General features: G+C 46.4%; 1 protein-coding gene across 3 annotated transcripts in view; it reads right to left on the reverse strand.

Annotated features, from left to right (window-relative positions):
- LOC122932313 (beta-1,4-galactosyltransferase 3-like) overlaps window positions 1-27599 on the reverse strand; it is a 246692-nt gene that overhangs the window by 75912 nt on the left and 143181 nt on the right. For all 3 annotated transcript variants that reach the window (XM_044286660.1, XM_044286659.1, XM_044286658.1), the window contains one exon: window positions 9381-9780. In XM_044286660.1, the coding sequence (XP_044142595.1) occupies window positions 9381-9618 (238 nt within the window). In that variant the 5' untranslated portion in view covers window positions 9619-9780. The remainder of the gene's footprint in view (window positions 1-9380; window positions 9781-27599) is intronic.

A 27599-nucleotide genomic window follows, 5' to 3' on the forward strand; every position in this document is an offset into this window, starting at 1 on the left:
CTTCAATGGGACGGCTCCGTCCTATTAACTTGACTAGGAAGGAGCAGTCCCATTGAAGGGCGGAGTTGTGAAATGGAGACCACGAGCACTGCATGCTCTTCAAGCAGTTGGTCAGTTGTCGCAATGTCGACGGAAAACCGAGAAGAGAACACAGCGCTTGCACCAACGCTGTGTTCTCTTTAAACAGCCGATCGGTGGGAGTGTAGGCCCCTGCCGATCTGATATTGATGACCTATCCTATCCGGATGATGGACCTGTTAGTGTGACTGGAAACCGAGTCAATCTGATTTCTGACTCTGTCCAATCCTGGAGCCAGGCGGGGGATTAAAGTCAGCTGTTTCGTATCATTGCTGGCTGTGATTGTAATTGGCTCTGTACTGTGCGACTTAGGCTACTTTCACACTTGCAAAGTAATATAGTAACTGGAGGGCACTCAATTATCAGAGAACATCAGGGCAGGATGTCAGTAATCCCAATTTATTACCTAAAATAATGTCTAAAATGGTGACAGAGCTAAAACCGTACTCACATATATCTAAAAACATGCAACTGAAAACATGCAATTAAAAACATACACATAAAGCAAAATTGACCGCACAGTAAAATGTCCACACAATCCGTGTAGGGCTGCAATGTCCGTATGCAACTCAGGTCAGGTGTATGACCGCATGTATGCAGATTCAATTAGTGTGCAAACTCAGCAGGCAGTATAGGTCAAATGTTCAACCAATATAGTCTTGTCCAAAACTTCATACAGGCCCCATAGGGTAAAGTACATTACCCCTCCTGCGTCCCCTTGATCTTGCTCCAGCCACTTGGACTCAGGTCTATAACGCGGCGTCCCACGTGACCTGACTGCGTCCCACGTGATGCACGTAGCTGTTGTAAGGCTATTATCCTTCCCTGTATAAATTATACAGCCCTTCTCTTCTATCAACACCTCTCTAGGGGTCAGTTTGTATGTACATGATCCATAAATGGAAAAAACTCATGCGGTTTTAAAAAACGCATATGCGTTTTTTTTTTTACACCATTTTCAACAACATAATGTGTGTCAACAATATAAATCAATAAATATGACTAAAACTCATAATAAGACTAAAATGTCACTATAATGAATTCAAACAATCACTTGAATCTACCCATACTCTATACTTCGCGAGTTGGGTTCTAGTAGTACCAGGGGAGTTGTCGGGGGGAGAGGGGATCCAAGTGCTGATAAACAGCCAAACTTGTATCCCCTGTCCCCTCCGGACAACGCCCCATTATCACACTTGATCACAGGAACCCGAATAGCTCCATTTCCGCATTCAGACCTTTTGAGGCCAACGTGTCAAATTCAAAAATCCTCCGGGATTCTCGGGATTCTTGTCTAGACATACGGGTCACAGAGTTGCCACCTCTTTTCGAATGATATACCTTTTCAATCGCTGTAAAGCGCAGAGAGGTTGGGTCACAATTGTGGAAGACCTTAAAGTGTTTGGAGAGTGAGTGCAACTCATCTCCCTTCAAGATCTTCAACACGTGCTCCCTCACTCTCTTTTTTAGGGGCCTTTTTGTTCTGCCTACATATTGTTTACGGCATGAACATTCGAGGAGATATATGACATTCTGGGAGTCACAAGTTAGTGTTTCCCTAATCTCAATCTCAAAATCATTTTGAGAAGATTTGACCTTTGTAGTCTTTTTGGGAAAAGATGTGCCTTTACAATTCAAAAACCTTCCACACCTAAAAACCCCTTTTGTTGTCATCCACATAGAACCTGTTGGGGTCTTCTGTTTAATAGTGGGAGCTATTCTCGATGCTAAATTATTAGCTTTGGTATATGTTATTTGTGGGGATTCTGTGAGGAAAGGGCCCAGGAGCTTGTCTTCCAATAGGAAATGCCAATATTTTCGGACTACTCTCTCCACCTGTTTATGTTGTGTGTGAAATGGTAAGATGAGTCTCAAAATTTCCTTTTGTGGAGTTGTCTCTTTTAATCTAAAGAAAGAATCCCTTTCCATACCCCTTACTTTATTAATAGCTTCCATGATAATCGTGGGTGGGTACTCCTTCTCCAAAAATTGGTCTCTTAATGTCGCGGCCTCCAATTCAAATCGTTCCCCTTGTGTACAATTGCGCTTTAACCTCCTAAACTGGCTGACTGGTATATTAGTCAGCCATCTGGGCAGGTGGCAACTTGAAAACCTGATATAGCTATTCCTAACGACCATTTTAAAATGGGTACTACAAATAATTTGGGACCCCTCCACTTTTAAATTAATGTCCAGAAACGTGGCCTCTCTATTTCTTATATCTGGAGTAAACTTCAAATTCCTGTCATTCTGATTAATATCAATTAAAAACATATTCAAAAGATTCCTGATCACCCTGCCAAATAAAAAATACATCGTCGATGTATCGCCGCCAGAGCACCAGACTCGTCCCCAGTCTCGGACGGATGATGTAGTCTTCCCATTGGGCCAAAAATAAATTGGCATAACTGGGGGCGAATCTGGTGCCCATGGCGGTACCTGTCAATTGTAAAAAGAACTGGTCCTCAAACATGAAATAGTTATGTGACAAAATAAACTGAACTGCCTCCACAATAAAACCAAATTTGTGCTTCTTCCAGACCACTATTGCTTTTAAGTTGTCTATTCAGAGCTTCTAGGCCCTTGGTATGTTCAATAATCGTGTATAATGAACTAACGTCCAAGGTGCCCATAATCCAGTGTTCATCCCATTTCAACGATTCTATAGTTTTAATTATGTCCGTTGTATCTCTAATATATGATGGGACTTTCTTAACCACTGGTTGAAGCCAATTATCTATATACTGTGATAAGTTGGCCGAGAGGGACTTGATCTCTGAAACAATCGGTCTACCGGGAGGGGATGTTAAATCCTTATGGATCTTGGGAATACAGTAGAAGGCCGGGATCCTCCTCTCTGTACCCAAGATAAACCGAGTTTCCTGTTCTAATAAGAAGGTTCCCTCTACTCCTTTCCGGCTTAACTTAGTTAATTTTTGGAAAAAATCATCTGTCGGGTCCCTCCCCAGTCTCTTATAGGTGCCAACATCATTTAGCTGCCTAAGGCACTCAGCTCTATATGCCTCTGTGTCCAAGAGCACAACAGCTCCACCCTTATCTGCAGGGCGTATTGTCACATTATGATCCCTCTGCAGCTGTTTAATTGCCTCAATCTCCTTCCTGCTAAGGTGGGGAATATGGAAGAACACGGGACCATGTTAATATTCCAACCTCTAATAGATTTGAGGCCTTGGCTTCCCCCCTTTTTTTTAGATGGGACTCCCCCACACCACAGGATCAGAAAATCCTGCACACCTTCCCCTCCACGTCGACAAACACGGAATCAAACACAGAGGTATCAACATACCAGGCAACACGACTACAATTTGAGGCACCGCCAAGCAATACACAAGAGACACTCACCACGGAGATTAGAGGACAATTATCAGGGTCCAATCACTTATCAGAACAGATCACCACAGAGGCCTCACCATTACAACGCACAGAAAAGACACAGAGAGGGAGACACTCACGGAAAAAGACACAACCCCTATGTACACAGGACACATCGAACATAATTAATATTAGTAAGATGAAACCCACAGAAGCACAGATTTCCCTCTTAAATAAAGGATTGAAATTTGCACCGACTAAGCCCATCGACAAATTTGCGACCTACATTGGGATAGAGAAGTTAATCAGGAAATTATGCCTGAAGAAATATTTTCTGAAGAACCCTGTATGCCCACAGGACCCAATAGATATTGGTCCGGATAGATATCCACATACGACTTTAAGGGAAAGATCAAAGAAATACCCCAGGCAGGAAATAAGTGACAAAATGATGGCCTTCAGGGTGAATGTAGAAAGAGAACTGAGACAAATGAAACCCAGCAATAAAAATAACCTTAGCAGGAAGGAGATTGAGGCAATTAAACAGCTGCAGAGGGATCACGATGTGACAATACACCCTGCAGATAAGGGTGGAGCTGTTGTGATCTTGGACACAGAGGCATATAGAGCTGAGTGCCTTAGAAGCTCTGAATAGACAACTTAAAAGCAATAGTGGTCTGGAAGAAGCACAAATTGGTTTTATTGTGGAGGCAGTTCAGTTTATTTTGTCACATAACTATTTCATGTTTGAGGACCAGTTCTTTTTACAATTGACAGGTACCGCCATGGGCACCAGATTCGCCCCCAGTTATGCCAATTTATTTTTGGCCCAATGGGAAGACGACATCATCCGTCCGAGACTGGGGACGAGTCTGGTGCTCTGGCGGCGATACATCGACGACGTATTTTTTATTTGGCAGGGTGATCAGGAATCTTTGAATATGTTTTTAATTGATATTAATCAGAATGACAGGAATTTGAAGTTTACTCCAGATATAAGAAATAGAGAGGCCACGTTTCTGGACATTAATTTAAAAGTGGAGGGGTCCCAAATTATTTGTAGTACCCATTTTAAAATGGTCGTTAGGAATAGCTATATCAGGTTTTCAAGTTGCCACCTGCCCAGATGGCTGACTAATATACCAGTCAGCCAGTTTAGGAGGTTAAAGCGCAATTGTACACAAGGGGAACGATTTGAATTGGAGGCCGCGACATTAAGAGACCAATTTTTGGAGAAGGAGTACCCACCCACGATTATCATGGAAGCTATTAATAAAGTAAGGGGTATGGAAAGGGATTCTTTCTTTAGATTAAAAGAGACAACTCCACAAAAGGAAATTTTGAGACTCATCTTACCATTTCACACACAACATAAACAGGTGGGGAGAGTAGTCCGAAAATATTGACATTTCCTATTAGAAGACAAGCTCCTGGGCCCTTTCCTCACAGAATCCCCACAAATAACATATACCAAAGCTAATAATTTAGCATCGAGAATAGCTCCCACAATTAAACAACAGAAGACCCCAACGGGTTCTATGTGGATGACAACAAAAGGGTTTTTTAGGTGTGGAAGGTGTTTGAATTGTAAAGGCACATCTTTTCCCCAAAAGACTACAAAGGTCAAATCTTCTCAAAATGATTTTGAGATTGAGATTAGGGAAACACTAACTTGTGACTCCCAGAATGTCATATATCTCCTTGAATGTTCATGCCGTAAACAATATGTAGGCAGAACAAAAAGGCCCCTAAATAAGAGAGTGAGGGAGCACGTGTTGAAGATCTTGAAGGGAGATGAGTTGCACTCACTCTCCAAACACTTTAAGGTCTTCCACAATTGTGACCCAACCTCTCTGCGCTTTACAGCGATTGAAAAGGTATATCATTCGAAAAGAGGTGGCAACTCTGTGACCCGTATGTCTAGACAAGAATTCCGGAGGATTTTTGAATTTGACACGTTGGCCCCAAAAGGTCTGAATGCGGAAATGGAGCTGTTCGGGTTCCTGTGATCAAGTGTGATAATGGGGCGTTGTCCGGAGGGGACAGGGGATAAAAGTTTGGCTGTTTATCAGCACTTGGATCCCCTCTCCCCCCGACAACTCCCCTGGTACTACTAGAACCCAACTCGCGAAGTATAGAGTATGGGTGGATTCAAGTGATTGTTTGAATTCATTATAGTGACATTTTAGTCTTATTATGAGTTTTAGTCATATTTATTGATTTATATTGTTGACACACATTATGTTGTTGAAAATGGTGTAAAAAAAAAAAACGCATAAAAAACGCATATGCGTTTTTTTAAAACCGCATGTGTTTTTTCCATTTATGGATCATGTACATACAGACTGACCCCTAGAGAGGTGGTGATAGAAGAGAAGGGCTGTATAATTTATACAGGGAAGGATAATAATGTATATGGTGGATTTATCAATTATCGCAGGTGCAAGTGTATATGAAATGAGCACGGCTTCAAATGAACTGATCCACACCGGGATCTCAATGCGATCGAGGTCCCAGAATGCTCTGCTCAAGAAAGGAGGGTATAAAAGGGAAAATGCCTATGGAACCTGTCATTACCGCTGAGGAAGGGGCTTGATCCCCGAAACGCGTCCGGTTTGGTTCATGACAGCACAGGACTTTCCATTGGAACTCTGAGGTGACAGTACCAAAAGTCACCGTACCCCTCGGACCCCCAGAGAGTGATCTCCAGTGCGGATACAACCATACGGTCCGGATCTTAGGCCCCAGCGCACTGACCAGCCTTACAACAGCTACGTGCATCACGTGGGACGCAGTCAGGTCACGTGGGACGCCGCGTTATAGACCTAAGTCCAAGTGGCTGGAGCAAGATCAAGGGGACGCAGGAGGGGTAATGTACTTTACCCTATGGGGCCTGTATGAAGTTTTGGACAAGACTATATTGGTTGAACATTTGACCTATACTGCCTGCTGAGTTTGCACACTAATTGAATCTGCATACATGCGGTCATACACCTGACCTGAGTTGCATACGGACATTGCAGCCCTACACGGATTGTGTGGACATTTTACTGTGCGGTCAATTTTGCTTTATGTGTATGTTTTTAATTGCATGTTTTCAGTTGCATGTTTTTAGATATATGTGAGTACGGTTTTAGCTCTGTCACCATTTTAGACATTATTTTAGGTAATAAATTGGGATTACTGACATCCTGCCCTGATGTTCTCTGATAATTGAGTGCCCTCCAGTTACTATATTACTTTGCACTTTTTTAACCGGATTTGGGTGAATCCATGGAGTGAGCACCAGGTCTTTGTGAAGAGGCAAGGTGAGCCGCTGAACACGATTGTATTGTACTTTCACACTTGCGTTCAGAGCGGATCCGTCTGAGACGGATCCGCTCATATAATGCAGACGATGGATCCGTTCAGAACGGATCCGTCTGCATTATATTGTAAAATAAATTCTAAGTGTGAAAGTAGCCGCAGACGGATCCGTCCAGACTTTACATTGAAAGTCAATGGGGGACAGATCCGTTTGAAAATTGCACCATATTGTGTCACCTTCAAACGGATCCGCCCCCATTGACTTCCATTGTAAGTCTGGACGGATCCGTTTGCCTCCGCACGGCCAGGCGGACATCCGAACGCTGCAAGCTGCTTTCAGGTGTCCGCCTGCTGAGCGGAGCGGAGGACAAACGCTGCCAGACTGATGCATTCTGAGCGGATCCGCATCCACTCAGAATGCATTAGGGCTGGACGGATGCGTTCGGGGCCGCTTGTTTGGATTATCCTTGTGGATGCTGACTACTCTCCTGGCTTGTCTCTGGATTTAACCCCTTGTATACTGCATTCATCATGCTCGTCTCTCCTGGGCATTCTGGAAGTTCTGCTACTAGCGTGCCCGCACCTGGTGTATACCTAGATGTAGCCTTAATTTCATGCTACCTGGAAAGGTTCCCGAAGGCTGGTGGCAGTTTTTGGGTTCATGGGCAGTGATCTGGACATTGACTATAGCACACCCTCACATGTCTGTCTCATTTTCGGATGATCCTCGTAATGAGGAGAAAAAAAAAATGGGACCGTCCAAAGCAACAACCCCTTTAAGCAATAAAATATTAATTTATCTACCACCAGAAAGCGTGCCCATCCCCCAACAACGGTTAAAAAGTCTCAATATATGTGTACCGAGTCCGATCCCTCATTTTGAGGTTTTCCCATATCAAAAGAGGCAAGTAGACAAATCCCTCTTGACGGCTTTATCTGTATGTTGACCTTTTAAGCCCAAACACCTTCCATTTCTTAAAGTAAGTGCAGTGTCAGATGTGACCTTTAAGCCGGACATTCTGCTTTTCGTACGCGGGGGAGACGCTGTCAAAGCCTCTGATGTGTGAGGGTACAGCGCATTCTTTACCGCTCAGAACCACAGCAAACAACTTGTCCTATAGAAAGCATACAAGTGAGATAATGTACTTCATCTCGCCTTAAAAGGGTCCATCTCTGGCAGCTGCATAGAGAATGAATGGAGCTGCAGCGCACATGCTCGACCATTAGCCCCATTCATTCAGGGAACAGCATTCCACGATAGTCAGAGATTTAAAAAAAAAAAAAAATTCAAAAGCAGCACCAAAAAAAAAAAAAAAAAAAAGGCTGGGTTTTCACAAAAAAATTATTTTTTTTTCTATTTTATGTCACCTTTTTTGAATAGATGTGACTTCCACTGACCAACATATTTACTATAATTTACACCAAAAACTGATGTAGCTTGTAAGCGCCCACAGCTGGTGCAGATTTACTTTTGTAGTGCACAGACTGCCGCAAGATGTGCCAATTTAGTGAGAGGTCTGCACCTCTTGGCGCATCTTACTCCAGTGTACACGTCTGAAACTGAGGTTTTAATAAACTCCCCTCTAATCTCAGATAACCCCTTCTATTTTTCTAAGGCTAAGCACTCTACCAATTTCTACTGGCATGGTAATAGGAAATAATCTGGGTAGAGCTCTGCCGGGGCCTTACTCCTCACCAACATTAGTTCCTGCCCTTCCCTGGTGTGGGGTGAAATGGCCATTCCTGCCCTGGGGCACCTGCTCGTCTCTCATCTCACCCACCAGGAAGCCTAATTAGTGTAAAAATGAGACTGCCTTCACGTGATGGGGAGATAGAAGGAGAGTCTAGGGAACCTGCTGATGTAGTCACCTAGGCTTGTAAATCGGAGAAGACCAGACAGCAGCCCATCGAGATGTCAAGTTTGACACATACAGCACTTTCTGGTCTTTGATGACCCTGATCTCAAGGAAAAAAATAAGATGCTTGCGCATTTTGAGCCCTTGAAGGGGGATTTTTCCTAGATTTATGTATCGACGGCCAAAGGTTTGAAGCATCTGGTGTAAAAAATAAATAAATAAATAAATAAAAAATACCTATCCTCCGTTGTATCACTCACTGCAGAGATCCAGGCTGCACAAGAACGGTGTCTGAGAAGCTTCATGAGATGGGGGTTTCCATGGTGGAGCAAGTTGCACACAAGCCTAAGCTCAATGGCAAGGGTCTGCTGGAGTGGTGTAAAGCATGTCATCTCTGGGAGTAGTGGAAACGTATTCCCTGCAGTGATTAATCCCATCTCTCTATCTGGAAGAATATGGGTTTGGATGAAGCTTGGAGAATGTTACCTACCATACTGCATAGTACTGGGGAGGAGGTTGCTCCCTGGGGCTCAGCCCCTTATTTCCAGCCAAGGTTAATATTAAAGTCACACGCAACTTTACGGGTGGCCCATGTGCACAAAGCCGTAATGACATGGGGTGACAAGTTTGGCGGGTGCACAGAACCCTAACCTCAGCCCCATCCAACACGTTTGGGATAGAGTAGAATGACAACTGAGCCAGACTTCGTCTTTACCTCATCAGCACAAATACCCATAGACACCCTCCAAAATCTCAGTGGTCACCACACCAGTTGCCTGGACCAGGATTTATAGATAAGAAACCTACCAAGTATGGGAGACCTGATGGGACAGTACCGAGTCTTTGCGGCTTCGGGGTTCGGAATGAATAGGCTCAGGTTGGTGTAGACGTCATGGGTTTTCGAATAATCCCATACAGAATAGGCTCCGAAAATTCCCTGAAACATGCTGGAGGCTCCACGCCGATACAACAGCAAGATAAACAGCAGCTGAGAGGCGGCCAAACACATGAAGAAGCACCGCTTGTCTGTCCGACCTGAGAACATGGCGCCAGATGCACTCGCCTCACGTGTTAAGGATTTGGTGAAGTGGAAACGTGTCAAAGCTGGGAGGGAACCCAACGGGAGGTGCAGGCATCCTTATGAGGCCAGATCCACGCCGGGAAGGAGGATGGAGCACGTATGCCACAGGGTCTGCTGGGACATGTCCTGCAAGTGACAAAAATATCAATAAAAAAAAATGTATATATATACACACACACACACACACACAAAAAAAAAAAAAAAGACTTGGCGTCAGAGATCTTGTTCTGTTCTCACTCACTCCAGTAACATCTAAAGCCTCAATCACATTTCTGCTGGTTTTGAAATTGCTCGGGGGCTTGTGCCAACCAACCTTGACCCATCTCTGGATTGGCCATCCAAAAGTTCAGACAAAAAATAAGAATGAGTCATATTTGAGTAAAAACAAGTTTAATTTGGCTTTTCCTCTTTATCAGGTCTTCTGGATGGGGTCATGAGACATGAGGAACACATCTGTACAGAGTTTCAGGTGTTCGCTGTCCTTCCTCCTGGATCTACACACAGTCCCCATGCAGGACTTCGGGATACTCTTTCAGGAGAAGATTATGCAATATTTGTCTATGGGTGGCCGACTCGTTGTTTGCAGTGGGTACTGCAGGCTGTTGAGGTTCCCCCGTCTCAATATTTTATTGAATTGGTACTGTGAGAAATTGGGGTGTTTAACCAAATTTGTGGAAAGACAAGGTTGGATTCCATCTCCTTCGGTCACATCATGTCTTGTACTCTAGTCACATGGGTTTCCAAGTGTCAGGTTAAAGCTAAATGAGAAGTTCTACGGCTTTCTAATGGACTTGATGCTTCAGTTCCTCACCATCTTCAAGATCTCTGCTTAGGCTACTTTTACACTCACGTTTTGTGCGGATCCATCATGGACAGATCCGTTCAGATAATACAACTGTCTGCATCCATTCAGAACGGATCAGTTTGTATTATCTGTAACATTGCCAAGACGGATCCGCATTGAACAACATTGAAAGTCAATGGGGGACGGATCCGTTTTCTATTGTGCCAGATTGTATCAGTAAAAACTGATCCGTCCCCATTGACTTACATTGTGTGCCAGGACGGATCCTGAGCCCTCTGATCGGAGCAGTTACGGCGGGCACGTATCAGTTCACCCCTGGGGATACTGTGGATGGTATGGGAGGGATGACATGACTGGGCCAAACGTATGGTATTCCCAGCTAATTGTTTACGGTGGGTGAATGTGTTAACTGTACGAGTGGAAGACTCCCCCCTCAGGCACAAATCCAAAAATTGGATCTCAGTTTGATGAGTATGAAAGACAAATTGTATATCATCCACCTTGGAATTGAAATATTCCATAAGCTCTGGTATGGACGTCACATCACCAGACCACACCATCAGTAGGTCATCGATGTAACGTCCATACCAGAGTAGGTGGTCCAGGAGTGGGAGGGTGTCGATGAGGAGAAAGTGTCCCTCCCACGACGCCATAGAACTATTAGCAATGGAGGGAGAGAACTTGGCCCCCATCGACACCCCCGACACCTGCAAATAAAAATTCTCACCAAACAAGAAATAATTGTGCCTGAGGAGGAAGTCCACCACGTGGACAACATATTCCCTGAGTACCTGGGTATAATCACTGTAATGTTCAAAAAACCACCTCAGCGAAATAACGGCCAAATTATGGGGAATGTTGGTGTATAGGGACGTAATGTCCGCTGTTATCCACGAATAGTTATCCCTCCACTCAAAATCAGCAAACGCTTGTAACACTGCTCTGGTATCCTTGAGAAACCCTGGAATGAGTGGCATCAGTGGCTGTAGCAAGGAGTCCACCCATTTAGAGAAGCGCTCAGAATATGAGCCTATACCAGCCACAATGGGTCTGAGGGGTGGAGGGAATACATCTTTGTGGACTTTGGGTAATGCATGAAAGATAGGAGCTATAGGATGTTCCACAAAGATGTATTCCTGCTCCCTGACACTGAGACAGCCACATGACACCCCAAAGTCAAGGAGCTTCTTCATTTCCGATTGGAAGGTCCTGAGAGGATCACTTGGCAGGCGAACATAAACCCTGATATCATCCAACATGGTGGCAACAAGGGATCCGTATAAGCCCTTGTCCAGTACAACTACGGACCCCCCCTTGTCTGCCTCCTTGATAATAATGTCCTCCCTTGCTCCTAAATCTCGCAGAGCAATTTGTTCTGCTGCGGTCATATTGGAATATCTCTGTGTCCTAGAAGTGTCATGTAGAAGACATAATTCTTTCTCTACCAATTCTTGATATTTGTCCAAAGCAATTGATCGAGATTGAATGGGGTAAAAATCCCTGTTATGCGTTTTGAAGGACACAGAGGTATTGATGTAACCCCCCTCATCCCTAATGCCAGTTTGGAGGGAGTTACATTGAACAAGCTCGGGAAAACTCATAGTGTTACCATATAATGCAGACATAGCTGTAACATTAACAGACTTACTACCAAGGTCGCCAGTGCATAATGCAGAGGGCGTCGCGTTGTTATGTCCATGGTTAGTAACAAAGTGTTGTGGAGCTTGCTGCGGAGAGGAAACAGCAATGCCATAGTTAATACCGGAGTCCCGTGGGGCTTGCTGCGGGAGGGAAACAGCGCTGCCATAGTTAGTAGTCCAGCAGAGGAGCAGGCTTCACAGTGAGTAGCACCAACACCACACTTTAGCCCCAGATCACCCCCTGCACCCCAATTAACCCTTTGATCGCCCCTGTCAATCACTAGTGAAAGGAAAAAAGTGATCAGTGTAAACTGTCACTTTTTTTTCACTGGTATTGACTGTTAGGTTTTAGGGATAGTTTAGGCCCCTTGGTTAGGTAGTTTAGGGATCGGTTAGCGCCCAGCCCACCGCACCGCAGTCACCGATTCGCTGATTAGCGTATCGCTAATCAGCATTTGTACTTTTATAGTATCTGGAAGTGATCAAAACTGATCACAGTCAGATCTATAATAGTATTAGTGTCACTTTAGTTCACCCTCCACCCAAAACGCAGTGTTTGCCCGATCAGGCCTGATCGGTCGCCCACACCCGCCCCACCGCAGTGACAAAAATTATTATTTTTTTTGATCACTGCACATTCACTTTACACGCGCTGCGGCGATAAAAAAAATATCAGTTTTGATATTTTTTATCAACCGCAGCTGCCTCCGGTACTTCGCTAGGGGGTATTCTTCTGAAGAGGCCTACAGACTCTAGCGGGTCAGAATATGAACCTGTAGAAAGCAGTGGCTCTCTGACCCAAAGTTCGGACGAGGAGACTGAGGTCCCTGATAGCACCAGGCATACCCGGCCCCGTGTCGCTAGACCACAGGTTGCGCAGGATCCGCTTCAAGGGCAGCAGAGTGGGGCTGGCGCTGTCGGATTACGTGGTGAGGCATACACCAGCAGCGCAGCCCTCCCTGGACCCAGTACCAGCACTGCCGTACAACCTGGTGAAGTAGCGAGCACCAGAAGGGCAGTTGAAGCTGGTACGGTGGCACGAGCAGTAGTTACCCCGTCGCAGCCACCGCAAAGACGGGCCCGTAAACCCCCTATAATCCCTGAGGTGCTGGCAAACCCCGATTGGCAGTCCCCAACTTCAGCCGCACCTGTAGTTCCCCCTTTCACCGCCCAGTCTGGAGTTCGGGTTGAGACAGCTCAGATCGGTTCGGCCCTGGGATTTTTTGAGCTGTTCTTGACTGCGGAGCTCTTAGACATAGTCATGGCCGAAACAAACAGGTATGCCACACAATTTATAACCGCCAACCCGGGAAGCTATTATGCCCAGCCTTTCCGGTGGAAACCAGTCCAAGTTTCCGAAATTAAAATTTTTCTGGGCCTTCTCCTCAACATGGGTCTAACTAAAAAGCATGAATTGTGGTCATATTGGTCCACGGACTCAATTCATCACATGCCCATGTTCTCTGCTGCTATGTCCAGGGCACGTTTTGAGGCCATCCTGCGTTTCCTGCACTTTAGCGACAACACCGCCTCCCGTCCCAGAGGCCACCCAGTTTTTGACCGGCTCCACAAAATTCGGCCCCTCATAGACCATTTCAACCAGAAATTTGCAGATTTGTATACCCCAGAGCAAAACATCTGCGTAGACGAGTCCCTAATACATTTTACCGGGCGCCTTGGCTCCAAACAATACATCCCAAGCAAGCGCGCTCGGTATGGGGTCAAATTGTATAAGCTCTGTGAAAGGGCCACAGGCTATATCCACAAATTTCAGATCTATGAGGGAAAAGATCAGACCCTGGAGCCGGTCGGTTGCCCTGACTACCTGGGGAGCAGTGGGAAGACAGTCTGGGACTTGGTGTCACCCTTATTCGGCAAGGGGTACCATCTTTATGTGGACAATGTCTACACAAGTGTGGCCCTCTTCAGACATTTGTTTCTAGAACAGATTGGCGCCTGTGGCACCGCGCGAACTAGTTGCGCGAGCTTCCCCCAACGGCTCGTTACCACCCGTCTTGCAAGGGGGGAGAGGGCTGCCTTGTGTAACTAAGAACTGCTCGCGGTGAAATGGAGAGACAAGCGTGACGTTTACATGCTCTCCTCCATTCACGCAGACACGACAATACAAATTGAGCGAGCAACCCGTGTCATTGAATAGCCCCTCTCAGTCCACGACTATAACCTTCACATGGAAGGGGTGGACTTCAATGACCAGATGTTGTCTCCGTATTTAGTTTCCCGCAGAACCAGACGCTGGTATAAGAAGGTGTCTGTATATTTGATTCAATTGGCTCTGTATAATAGTTTTGTTCTCTACAATAAGGCTGGGAGAACTGGATCCTTCCTCAAATTTCAGGAAAAGATCATCGAGAACCTCCTGTACCCAGGAGGTTCCGTGGCCCCATCCACCAGTGTAGTTAGCCGTCTACACGAGCGACATTTCCCCAATGTCGTTGCCGGTACCTCAACCCAACCGTCACCCCGAAAAAGATGTCGTGTCTGTAGCAGGAGTGGAATAAGGCGTGACATTTCTGTCCTGACTGCCCTGACCACCCTGCCCTATGCTTAGGGTAGTGTTTCCGGAAGTACCACACACAGGTACACCTAGCATAGGGATCACATCTCACCAGGACAGGCACACAGGGCTATTAGGGCCCATTCACATACAGCTGCTGCAAACGTCTCCTTTCACCTGGGACAAAGTGCATAACGCACTTCGCCACATCTTTGGGCGATTTGCGCTTTGCACATTGACCCATGGGGAAGGAAAGGTTTGTTCTATAAAAGGTAAAAAAACAAACAAAAAAAAAAAACACACCAGTAAGCAAAAAGGTTAATGTTCAGTTAAAAAAGTTAAAGTTTATATGTTCTGTTCCAAAGTTAATTTAATTATTGCGTTGCGGCCTGTTTTTTTTTTTTTACCTTCCAGGTGGACCAACCGATCGACTAGCTGCAGCACTGATGTGCATTCTGACAGAAGCATTGCGCTACTGTCAGATTACACGCAAGTCGGTGTATGCGGCGATGCAAGACGAGATTTCTCCTCTGCAGTAAAAGATACGTTTGCCAAGGCATACGAGCTGAGGAGGAGGCGGTGTTCCTATGCTTTGGCAAACACTTTGTATATAAAAAAAAAATCCCGTCAATGATTTATTCATCCACATCGATTGATGTGAATGGAGAAATCTGGTTTGCCAGGGCATACGAGCTAAGTGGGTATGGATGTTGGGCGGAGCTCCTATGTCCTGGCAGACGCCTTTCCCCTCCTTTTTTTGGCAGAGATTTTTTCATCCTCATTGATCGATGCGAATGAAGAAATCTGTGCCGTTCATTTTTTTCTTTCAGCCCAGAGGCTGAACGGAAAAAAAAATCTTATTACCTGTATGCTCAATATAAGGAGAATAGCAGAAACTCCTAATGCTGGCCATACATGTAATGATTGCGGAGACCCTCAAATGCCAGGGCAGTACAAACACCCCACAACTGACCCCATTTTGGAAAGAAGACACCCCAAGGTATTCGCTGAGGGGCATATAGAGTCCATGAAAGATTTACATTTTTGTCCCAAGTTAGCGGAAAGTGAGACTTTGTGAGAAAAAAAAATAATAAAATTTCCGCTAACTTATGCCCAAAAAAAAAAAATTCTATGAACTCGCCAGGCCCCTCATTGAATACCTTGAGGTGTCTTCTTTCCAAAGTGGGGTCACATGTGGGGTATTTATACTGCCCTGGCTTTTTAGGGGCCCTAAAGCGTGAGAAGTAGTCTGGGATCCAAATGTCTAAAAATGCCCTCCTAAAAGGAATTTGGGCAGCTTTGCGCATCTAGGCTGCAAAAAAGTGTCACACATGTGGTATCGCCGTACTCAGGAGAAGTTGGGGAATGTGTTTTGGGGTGTCATTTTACATATACCCATGCTGGGTGAGATAAATATCTTGGTCAAATGCCAACTTTGTATAAAAAAATTGGAAAAGTTGTCTTTTGCCAAGATATTTCTCTCACCCAGCATGGGTATATGTAAAATGACACTCCAAAACACATTCCCCAACTTCTCCCGAGTACGGCGATACCAGATGTGTGACACTTTTTTGCAGCCTAGGTGGGCAAAGGGACCCACATTCCAAAGTGCACCTTTCGGATTTCACCGGTCATTTTTTACAGATTTTGATTGCAAACTACTTCTCACACATATGGGCCCCTAAAATGCCAGGGCAGTATAACTACGCCACAAGTGACCCCATTTTGGAAAGAAGACACCCCAAGGTATTTTGTGATGGGCATAGTGAGTTCATGGAAGTTTTTATTTTTTGTCACAAGTTAGTGGAATATGAGACTTTGTAAGAAAAAAAAAACAAAAAAAAAAAAAACACACAACATCATTTTCCGCTAACTTGTGACAAAAAATAAAAAAGTTCTATGAACTCACTATGCCCATCAGCGAATACCTTAGGGTGTCTACTTTCCGAAATGGGGTCATTTGTGGGGGTTTTCTACTGTCTGGGCATTGTAGAACCTCAGGAAACATGACAGGTGCTCAGAAAGTCAGAGCTGCTTCAAAAAGCGGAAATTCACATTTTTGTACCATAGTTTGTAAACGCTATAACTTTTACCCAAACCATTTTTTTTTTTGCCCAAACATTTTTTTTATTATCAAAGACATGTAGAACAATAAATTTAGCAAAAAATTTATATATGGATGTCGTTTTTTTTTCAAGATATTACAGCTGAAAGTGAAAAATGTCATTTTTTTGCAAAAAAATCGTTAAATTTCGATTAATAACAAAAAAAAGTTAAAATGTCAGCAGCAATGAAATACCACCAAATGAAAGCCTCATTAGTGAGAAGAAAAGGAGGTAAAATTGATTTGGGTGGTAAGTTGCATGACCGAGCAATAAACGGTGAAAGTAGTGTAGTGCAGAAGTGTAAAAAGTGGCCTGGTCATTAAGGGGGTTTCAGCTAGTGGGGTTGAAGTGGTTAAAGGACCTCCTCCACGCAGCACACAAAAGACAAGGAAGGACAGCACCAAAGAAGATGGCCTCTCATCAAAACGTAAGTATGGACTTCCCCACACTGCTACACCTAGCAAAACATAGTACATTCAACCCCATCCTCCCCACCCACCACTCACAAGTCAGCAGAAATGCTGTGGTCCGATTTGTTAGCACAGGCTTGTAGTTATGACAGGCTATGTGTTAACAAACGGACGGTATTGAGCAAGGCGACCAGACGGCTTCAGATACTAGCCAAACTTAGCATCTGCAAGCCAAACCAAAGTTGCGCTGGCATCTAGGTCAACAGAGATAATTCCTCTGACCATTCACTGCCAAAGCTGTGCCTGTAAGAGATTAGTCTGTGATCGGCCAAATCACCAGACTAAGGCTACTTTCACACTAGCGTTCGATCGGATCCGTTCTGAACGGATCCGATCATAATAATGCAGACGGAGGCTCCGTTCAGAACGGATCCGTCTGCATTATTTTGGCATATAAAAGCTAAGTGTGAAAATAGCCTCGGACGGATCCGTCCAGACTTTCAATGTAAAGTCAATGGGGGACGGATCCGCTTGAAGATTGAGCCATATCGTGTCATCTTCAAACGGATCCGTCCCCATTGACTTACATTGTAAGTCTGGACGGATCCGCACGGATCCGCACGCCTCCGCACGGCCAGGCGGACACCCGAACGCTGCAAGCAGCGTTCAGCTGTCCGCCTGTCCGTGCGGAGGCGAGCGGAGGCTGAACGCCGCCAGACTGATGCAGTCTGAGCGGATCCGCATCCATTCAGACTGCATCAGGGCTGGACGGAAGCGTTCGGGTCCGCTCGTGAGCCCCTTCAAACGGAGCTCACGAGCGGACCGACGAACGCTAGTGTGAAAGTAGCCTAAGCCTGTCCAGACGGCCGTGTGCATTCGGCTTAACAGAGATTTTTCCCTGACTTTGGGAAAAATAAATGTTGTGAAGCGCGCGTCCCTGAGGTTTGGAACAATTCAGGAGATGGGAGCAAGGCTGCAGTGTAGACAGACCTAAGCCATACAGGGCAAACATCAGATGTTTTGCATGTGGTGGCCTAGGTCATATAGCGAAGCACTGCAAAACAGGTAGGAGCAAAACACAAAAGGACAGGAAGCCAGGTCAGGTGCTTCCGGTGTGGGAACAAATGACAAATTGCAAGGAATTGCCCTTGTGCAAGTAATTGCAATGTGTTCAGCAGTAGTAGCCAGGTAACATTGTGTGCAGTGGGGTCTAGTCAGCTTGGCCATAAAAGGGGTCACCTCTCAGAAGCATCACCAGCTGCTTAGGGGTCAGAATGGCCAAGAGGCTAGGCAACATTTGACACCCCTGTACTATTTGTTACACAGTTTGTTCCCTGTGTATGTCCGTGTTATTTGCTTTTGTTATCTGTTTGTATGTTTGTCTTGATGTTGATGGTGGTAGCACCCTGCTGATTTTTGTAGTTCACATTCCTTGCTGTGAGTCCAGTCGCTGCGGTTTTTGATTCATTCTTGTGTACCCTTTTAGTAAAACTGTGTTATACTGTGGATTGAGAAAATAGTTGGCTTGCAGAATGGGCGACTTTGGAACACGGTTTAGTGGGATATCACGATGTACAAACCAAGGTCTTTGATTCATACAGGCAACACTGTTTGCTCAAGGTTTTCGGTAGGGCCTTGTTATACTGGGGACTGCGGCAGACAGAAAACATTGGTGTAATGTTGTTCTGCACACTTAATTCTGGTCCGATCAGGTAACACAGCTCTGATTGGATTGGACACAAAGTGATTGGCAGCAGAGTGTGGACTGTGTTTGTGTGTTGTGGAGTCCTGAATAGTCAGGACATGATCATCCCATGGATTCTGCTGGCCTCCACAAGACAGGATGACAGGGGGAAATCAGCCCGAGTACACATGAGTGGACAGGGATATAGTGCCATCAATTACAAGATGGTGTTTTGTCCACAGCTACCCTTGGATAGCCTAACCTATTAGGGTGGCTATCCTTATCTGTTGGTGAAGAGGGATGTGAAGCAGAGGAGACGATCCTCTTAAGGTAGGGTGCTCAGACACCACTGTTAGGATAACAAGGGGTCCTGTGAGATGAAGGGCAGCCCAATACCTTTCTCTACTCATGGGTCAAAAGGTAATGGTGCTGGTGTAGGACAATTAACTGCATCGTGCGGGGATAAATCCCCCAGGAGCGCCTGGTATTTTATTCTGTCATAGGTATGTTCACTATGGAGCAGAGGGAAACCAAACGCCGCCGCCGAAGAGACTTGCTATCTGCCCTGACACTCTTGTGAGGCTCCAGCGGATCCCACTGGATTTTGCCAGTGAAGCAACCCTTTTCAGAGGTCTTCAAGAGACGGAGAACTGTGCCACAATTCAGCGGGAACATTACTGTATCTCTTGCTCTGGAGAAAGACTTAGACATGTTCGGGTGGAAGAGCTTATTCAGCTAGAATCTCTTGATTCACCCAGTGAAAGTTGTTCTGGTCATAAATCTTCTACATGGGACTGTGTATCGGAGGGTAAATGGACTTGCTGACCAGGCGGGACTTCACAAAGTTAACTGTAGGAGGCTCAGGACATAACCCCCCTAAAGTCCTGGAGCCAGGGACCTCATGGACATATATTGGTAATTTGTAGGTTTTCCTATGAAGGTTCAGGATGTATAAATTATGCAATCCTGGAACCCCATAGTGCTATGTACATATATTGATTTGTATGTTTGTTGATTGTGTACCCATAGAGACTCTAGGTACAAGTGTGTGACGGCCTATACCCAGGGAAACTCGCCCAAAGCACTGCAGTTATAATTTGGCTGTACACACTTGCATCCTATAGTCGTTTTCCATTGACACATGGGTCTGTGATCTACCTGTGTCTTTGGAGATGTAGAGAGAGATGCCAGGTTGCATGAGTCTCTGGGTACACATTAAATCAAATTTGGCAGTGTTGGGAGGGATGTGACCCGTTTGTGTGTGAATATTGGGGGGGGGGGGGGGGGAGTAGATTCCTTAGAGACAGCCCCCCCCTTTACCAAGTTATTTTCAACCTTAACCCCAAGAATGGTGAAGTTTGTAAGGGTTGGACTGAATGTCAGTCAGTGCGGTGTTCTTTACCGCAGTTAGAAATTAGGTACCATGACATCACCTTATACCAGAAATTCTGACCTGCCTTGTAAAGGCCTACATATCTGTCCATGGGAGAACCTCCTCAGCGATTGAAGAATCTATCAAGATGAAAGAAGAAGTGTCAGACGAAAGTCTTGCCTATGCTGAAAGGAGGTCATTCCCCAGTCGACCATATCCCAGAAAGAAGGTGAACGTGAGGTTGAGGCCATTGCAGAGTCTGAACAATAAAACACGACAGTGGGAGCAGCTGATACCTGAATTAAAAAGGAGAAAGGTCGGATTAAAGTCCATTCCACGGTAGACCATACCCCAGAAAGGAGGTGCTATGTGGAGTGAAGGTAAAGCCATCCCAGAGTCTGACCCCATAAAAGACAACTGAGCGGCTGAAACCTAAAAGATTGACACTGACAGTGGAAGAAAGTTTAAGATCCAGAAAGAAGACTGTGTATTCTGTGGATGGAGACGTCTGGTTACTGTGAAGGGCAGGTCGGAGGGGGTAGTTGCGATGGGGGATGTCTAGGTACCTAAGGGGCAGTTATACTTCCGTTCTTCGTGAACTGTCACCAAGAGTGGGGTTGAGGATACATACTTTTTCAGGTGGTGTGTGTATATATACACATACAGTGGATACAAGAAGTCTATACACCCCTGTTAAATTGTCAAGTTCCTGCGGTGTAAAAAAAAAAAAAAAGAATTTCTGAACTTTTTCCACCTTTAATGTGACCTATAAACTGTACAACTCAATTGAAAAACAAACTGAAATCTTTTAGGTGGAGGGAAAAAAATAAATAAATAATATGGTTGCATAAGTGTGCACAACTGTTTACTAATACTTTGTTGAAGCACCTTTTGATTTTATAACAAGACACGGAGGCTCGTATTGCATCAACTCTCTTTACTGTCCTACCATAGCAGCAAAGAATGAACAGTACAAATGATGAAGACAAAAAACCATAGCAACCAGCTCCACCCTCACAGTCCAGTATATATGGGCACAACCCCCTGGAATCCTCCTCTTTCTTTGCTGCTACCATAGCAGATAAGTACCTCAGTCCCTCATCTGTTGATTGTGTTATTTGTACAGTTGGGGTTTTACTATTTTTATGTGGGCTTCTATTAGGGTCTTCCCTGAAACGTATTTTTTCATTGTTCCCTTGTGGTTTCCCGGTTTTATTTGCCCCTTTTTCTTTTAGGTTCATTGCCCTGTCCGGGGTTATCTCTCCTTTCCCCCTTGGTATTGTTTACTCGCCGGCGTTATTTCCCTCGGCGCTTCGTTATTGCGCCCCTGGTGTGTGTTTTTCCTTGTTCAACATTTCCCCCTACCTCACCTCAGCGTTTTCTCTTTGTTCTGCGGCTGTTCGGCCATCTTCTCCCGCCCCGTTCTTGCTGCGCCCGAAGTCTCGCGATGTGAGACTTCGGGCGCCATCTTTGTTCTTCCTGTTTCTCCGCGATATTGCGGCTGTGCCCTCTTCCCTAAGGGGTAGTCTCGCGGGAGTTGCGGCGCGCGAATTTGGATCCCTCACACTTGCATCTCGTGGGGTCTAGGCGCCATCTTACTGCCGGTCAGCTCATTTCGCCGTTCGGTCGCCCCTCTGGTGAGTCTTTTGCCTACACTCCGTTCTGCACCTAATTCTTCCCTTATCGCCTGTTACTTAGTCAGCTTCTCTCCTTTATTCACAGGTTCTGCTGTCTTCACTAGCTGCCATTACTGAGGCCTGGGGTGACTTACTCCTGCCACAGTCACTTTGTACTATGTCTTCTCCAGCCAATAATCGCCCTGCCCCCCAGGTGTCCCCAAATTTAGATAATGCTACAGTTGCTGTGCAACCTACAATGCTTAGTGCGACCCTGCATCAGTCTATCTCTGATGCAATTGTCGCAGCAATGGGATCCATGTCTTCTGCCTTAACGCAGTCCATATCCCAGGCCCTCGGTGCGCAGGCTAGTGTACCGGCACCACATGGGGAGACTCCCTCAGCCTCCAGAACATTGCAGATTGATGGTTTAACTCCATCCCAGGGTAACGCGGTCATCCCGCGGAAAAGAGCCTGTCCACGCCAGGCAGAACGTTCTCGTGCGTGGAAGACGGCCAGGACTCTGCCTGAGCCAGAGACTGATTCCGAGAGGGAATCCTTTGAGGAGGCATTTGACGAGTCGGCATATGACTCACAGGGAGAATTGGCTGATGTGAGGGTAGTCCCGTCCCCTTCAGGAGCGCTATCAGCCTCGGCTACTCCATTAGAGGAGCAAACTCTCCAAGGGGACCTCCTGACAGACACCTTAGGGGAACCCCTCTTTAACCCAGAGGAGCTCCACCATCCCCGTTCCGCAGAATGGCTCCCTGCTACGCACGTAGCACAGTATTTGGAGTCCAAGATTCGCGCTCCTTTATCCAAGGAGTCGCGGAACAAGTTACGTGCGGAATGTCCACGGCCCTTGATCCCACACAAGGTGTGCGAGACGCCCACAGTGGACCCTAAAATGGTCCAGTTTCTCGCTAAGACGGGTTTTAACCCGAAGAAGGGATTGGATTCTGCCCTTAGGGCCGTCCAAGACAAACTCCTGGATCTCACTGGCCCACTTGCACGGATTTTTGATATGGCGGAATCCGCCAAAGCCGAGGGTAGACAGGTAGATCCTGTGGAATTAGGAGGCTGGATCCAGAGGGCAATTTGTCTGACGGGAAATGTTAACACTTCCCTGGCCATTGAGAGACGAAAGGCCATATTAATGAAAATAGAGCCTAAGCTTTCTAATCTAGCTCTTTCTGAAGCGGGCAAGGATGCCCAGGGTTTATTATTCGGAGAACCCTTTATTAAGGAACTTGGGAAGTATGTCGGCGCTTTTACAGCGCTTGACAAAGCCCAGACTTCCATGAGGAAGGTCTTTACCCATCGTTTTTCTGGTAGGGCCGGCAGTTCCAGGGGCCGTCTGTCCGGCCGATCCAGTTTTCATTCCCGCGGCTCGGGAAGAGGCTCCTTTGCTAACCGGTCTTCCCTTCAAGATCAACGATACCAACCATCTTTCTTCCCTTCGAGAGGTTTCCCGGGACGATCTAGAGGATTCCGTGGAGCTCCCAACTCACGACGACCAGTGGGTAAGTCCCAATCTGCTACCTCTGTCCCCTTCTTTGACATGTCTTGTAGGGGGCAGACTCCGTTTCTTTTTCCAAGCCTGGTTAAAGATTACCTCAGACCCTTGGGTTCTGGGTACCGTCAGAGGCTTTGTGATAGAGCTCACAGACGTTCCATCGCACCTTCCTCCTCCCCCTCCGATTGGTTCGTCCAGGCAGACATTAAATCACCTCCATACAGAACTGACCGAATTGGCCCACAAAGGGGCGATAGAGCGCACCTCTGCACTCTCCAGGGGGATTGTCAGCAACGTCTTCCTGGTGCAGAAGAAAGGAGGTCAGATGCGCCCTGTCATCAATTTAAGACCTCTGAACTCTATCGTGAGGTATCGTCACTTCAAGATGGAGGGTATCCATCTTTTACGAGACATGCTCTTGCCAGGCGACTGGATGGTCAAATTAGACCTCAAGGACGCGTACTTGACGGTTCCGATTTCCCCAGGTTCCAGAGACCTCCTCCGCTTCAGGTGGGGAGAGGAGATATGGCGGTTTACTTGCCTGCCTTTCGGCCTATCCTCCGCCCCCTGGTGTTTCACCAAGGTGATGAAACCAGTGGTGGCCTGGCTCCGCAGCAGAGGAGTCCGCATGATAATCTATTTGGACGACATTCTCATCATGGCTCAGTGTCGCTCCTTGCTTCGCAGGCACCTCTCCATGGCTGTCGCTCTTCTTTCGGATCTGGGGTTCATCATCAATCAGGAGAAGTCTTGTCTGATTCCCTCCACATCAATGGAGTTCCTGGGATTCAGAGTGGATTCGGTTGCCCTTACGCTCAGTCTCCCTCTGGCCAAGGTGCGCAGCATCCGCAAGGAGCTTCGCCATGCCTTGCTTCGTCCGTCTTTGTCCCTTCGCCATCTGGCTCGCTTAATAGGGCTTTTGGCCGCCTCCATCCAAGCGGTGTTCCCAGCCCCTTTGCACTATCGGGCCCTTCAACGGCTCAAGATCGCCCACCTTCATGCGGGTGCCTCGTATGCCGACACCATTTCCTTGGACAGGGAGACGAAGGACGAATTGCGATGGTGGATCCAGAATCTCTCTATCTGGAACGGCAAGGCGATCTTCGGTCCTCAACCCGACCTGGTCATAGAATCAGACGCCAGCCTACACGGGTGGGGGGCACACTGCAATGGTGTGTCCACAGGAGGTCCTTGGTCTCCAGAGGAGGCCCGCCTCCATATCAATGGATTGGGGTTGTTAGCGGGTTCGCTAGCCATTCGCAGTTTCGCCAATGGCGTTGTTACGACTTGTATCAGACTGCGGATGGACAACGTCTCCGCAGTTCGATACGTCAACGGCATGGGCGGAACACGCTCCTCAGTGTTAACCTGCCTGGCGAAGGATTTCTGGGAGTTCTGCCTTTCCAGGGGCATCATGGTGGTAGCGGAACATCTACCCGGTCTCCACAACGTCTTAGCAGACTGGAGTTCTCGTTACATTCGGGATTCCAGCGATTGGAGATTAGATGGGACGGTTTTCCAGGCTTTGTCCTCCCGTTGGGGTCTTCCCTCTGTAGATCTGTTTGCGTCCAGGTTGAACGCTCAGGTGCCCAAATTCTTCAGTTGGCGGCCAGACCCTCTTGCGGAAGCAGTGGACGCGTTCCTGCAGTCTTGGGAGGGGTCGCTGATGTATGCCTTCCCTCCGTTTGCCCTCATTCCACGGGTTCTTCTTCAGATTCGGCGTCAATCTGCGGAGGTGATCCTAGTACTGCCCCTGTGGAGGTCCCAGTCGTGGTTCCCTCAACTGTTGGACCTCTTGGTCGACTTTCCTCTTCTCCTCCCAGATTTCTCCTCCCTCCTTCTGGACCCAGCGGGGGACCCCCATCCCCTCTTGCAATTGGGTACCCTTCGCCTTCTCGCTTGCAGGGTCTCGGGATCCCCAGGGAGTTGTCAGACGTTTCAGAGACGACTGTCTTCCTACTGGAGAGCGCGTGGGCCCCAGGGACGCGACGTGCTTATAGAGCCGCTTGGGACTCTTGGACGCGTTGGAGCGGAGAGTGCAATGTGGATCCCGTTCGAGCACCTGTAGGCTCCATTCTATCCTTTTTGTCTTCGCTCTACGATGCGGGTAGGGCCTATCGTACCATCAACCTGTACAGATCGGCTATCTCTTCTCGACACGAGGGTTTTCAGGGTTGTCCTGCGGGTCAACACCCCCTTGTGTGTCGTTTGTTGAAGGGGTCTCGCCTGTCCCGTCCCCCCAGACCCAGGTTTTCGACCACCTGGGACGTGTGTGTGGTGTTGAATTTTCTTGCTGGATGGCCATCCAATTCCCAATTGTCCCTCCGTCAGCTATCCGCTAAGCTGGTTACATTGTTTTGCTTGGTCTCTTGTAAGAGAGTCTCGGATGTGCGAGCTTTGGATGTAGACGCTCGTTCGTTTACTCCGGAGGGCGTGCACTTCAACATTTCCAGACGGACGAAAACTAATATCCGCTCGGTTGTGTATCCTTACTTCCCGCACTCACCTCAGCTATGCCCAGTGGCCTGCTTACAAGAATATGAGTCTCGCACTTCGGCGCTTCGTTCTCCCGCTGTGCCCCATTTGTTTGTGTCTTTTCGCAGGCCGCATTCTCCTGTCACCAGTGTTACGCTTTCGCGTTGGGTGAAGTGGATTCTTGGCCTGGCTGGCGTGGACACGAGTATTTTTACGGCACATTCAGTTCGTGGTGCATCGGCTACTTCGATGACGGTTTCCAGAGCCCGCCTTGAGGACGTCATGAGGCTTGCAGATTGGTCCAGAGTCTCCACTTTTCGGGAGTTTTATTTCCGACCTCTGCCACACGTTTTTGAGTCTGTAATTTCTCAGCTTTGAACTTGCAATACGAGCCTCCGTGTCTTGTTATAAAATTTCATGATTTTCCTATTTTATGACGTAAAGTCATGATTTTATTAAAGACACGGAGGCGAGTATTGCCCGCCCTTCCCCACCCTGGGTTCTTTGGATGTTTTAAATTTGCTATTGTATTACATGGTATTGTGTTTTGCACAAGTGCGGTAGTTATAAATAGCTCTGTTAACTGCGTTTTTTTACTTGCAACCAGTTGTTTGTTATTCTATTTGTTTCTGCCCTCAGGTTGAGTCGTGCTTACGCTGGGAGGTGCTCATCCTCGTTCCTGTTCAAGTTGGCTTCCGCCACTGGTTCGTGGCCTCCTTATGTTGAGGACGTCATTTCTGAAAAGTTGCTTCTTCGGTTCGGATCCATGTCGGGTGTCCAGTTACAGTGATCCTCGTGGTGAAGTGGTCTCGCAAAGAAAGAGGAGGATTCCAGGGGGTTGTGCCCATATATACTGGACTGTGAGGGTGGAGCTGGTTGCTATGGTTTTTTGTCTTCATCATTTGTACTGTTCATTCTTTGCTGCTATGGTAGGACAGTAAAGAGAGTTGTTGCAATACTCGCCTCCGTGTCTTTAATAAAATCATGACTTTACGTCATAAAATAGGAAAATCATGAAATTTTATTACAGCACTCAGTCTTTTTGGGTAGGAGTTTATCAGCATGGCACATTTGACATTACAAAAACACTCCAAATCTGTCAGATTGCAAGGGCATCTCCTGGGCACAGCCCTCTTCAGATCACCCCACAGATTTTCAATCGAATTCAGGTCTGGGCTCTGGCTGGGCCATTCCAAAACTTTAATCTTCTTCTGGTGAATCCATTCCTTTGTTGATTTGGATGCATGCTTCTACGTTGTTTTAAGAAAATTTCCAGAACCATTTTATTAAGGACCAGTTCAGTTCTGAAGTCACTTTTTGGGGCTTACATAGTAGAAACCACCCATAAATGACCCCAATTTAGAAACGATACCCCCCTCAAGTTATTCAAAACTGATTTTACAAACTTTGTTAACCCATTATGTATTCCACAAGAATTAAAGGAAAATGGAGATGACATTTCTAAAATTTCACTTTTTTGGCAGATTTTCCATTTTAATCCATTTTGTTTTCCTATAAACACATCAAGGGTTAAAAAAATAAATAAAAATAATAATTCAATAACCCTGATTCTGCGATTTACAGAAACACCCCACATGTGGTTGTAAACTGCTGTAAGGGCACAAGGCAGGGGGTAGAAGAAAAGGCACACTGTATGGTTTTTGGAGGGCAGATTTTGTTAGGACATAGTGTCTAAAAACCAGTCTATTTGAGGCACCCCTGATGCATCCTACAGTAGAAGCTCCCAAAAAGTGACCCCATTTTGGAAACTACGGGATAAGGTGACAGTTTTTTTTATTGATACTAT

Source organism: Bufo gargarizans, chromosome 3 (assembly GCF_014858855.1).
Source record: "Bufo gargarizans isolate SCDJY-AF-19 chromosome 3, ASM1485885v1, whole genome shotgun sequence".
In the NCBI taxonomy this organism is placed as follows: Eukaryota; Metazoa; Chordata; class Amphibia; order Anura; family Bufonidae; genus Bufo; species Bufo gargarizans.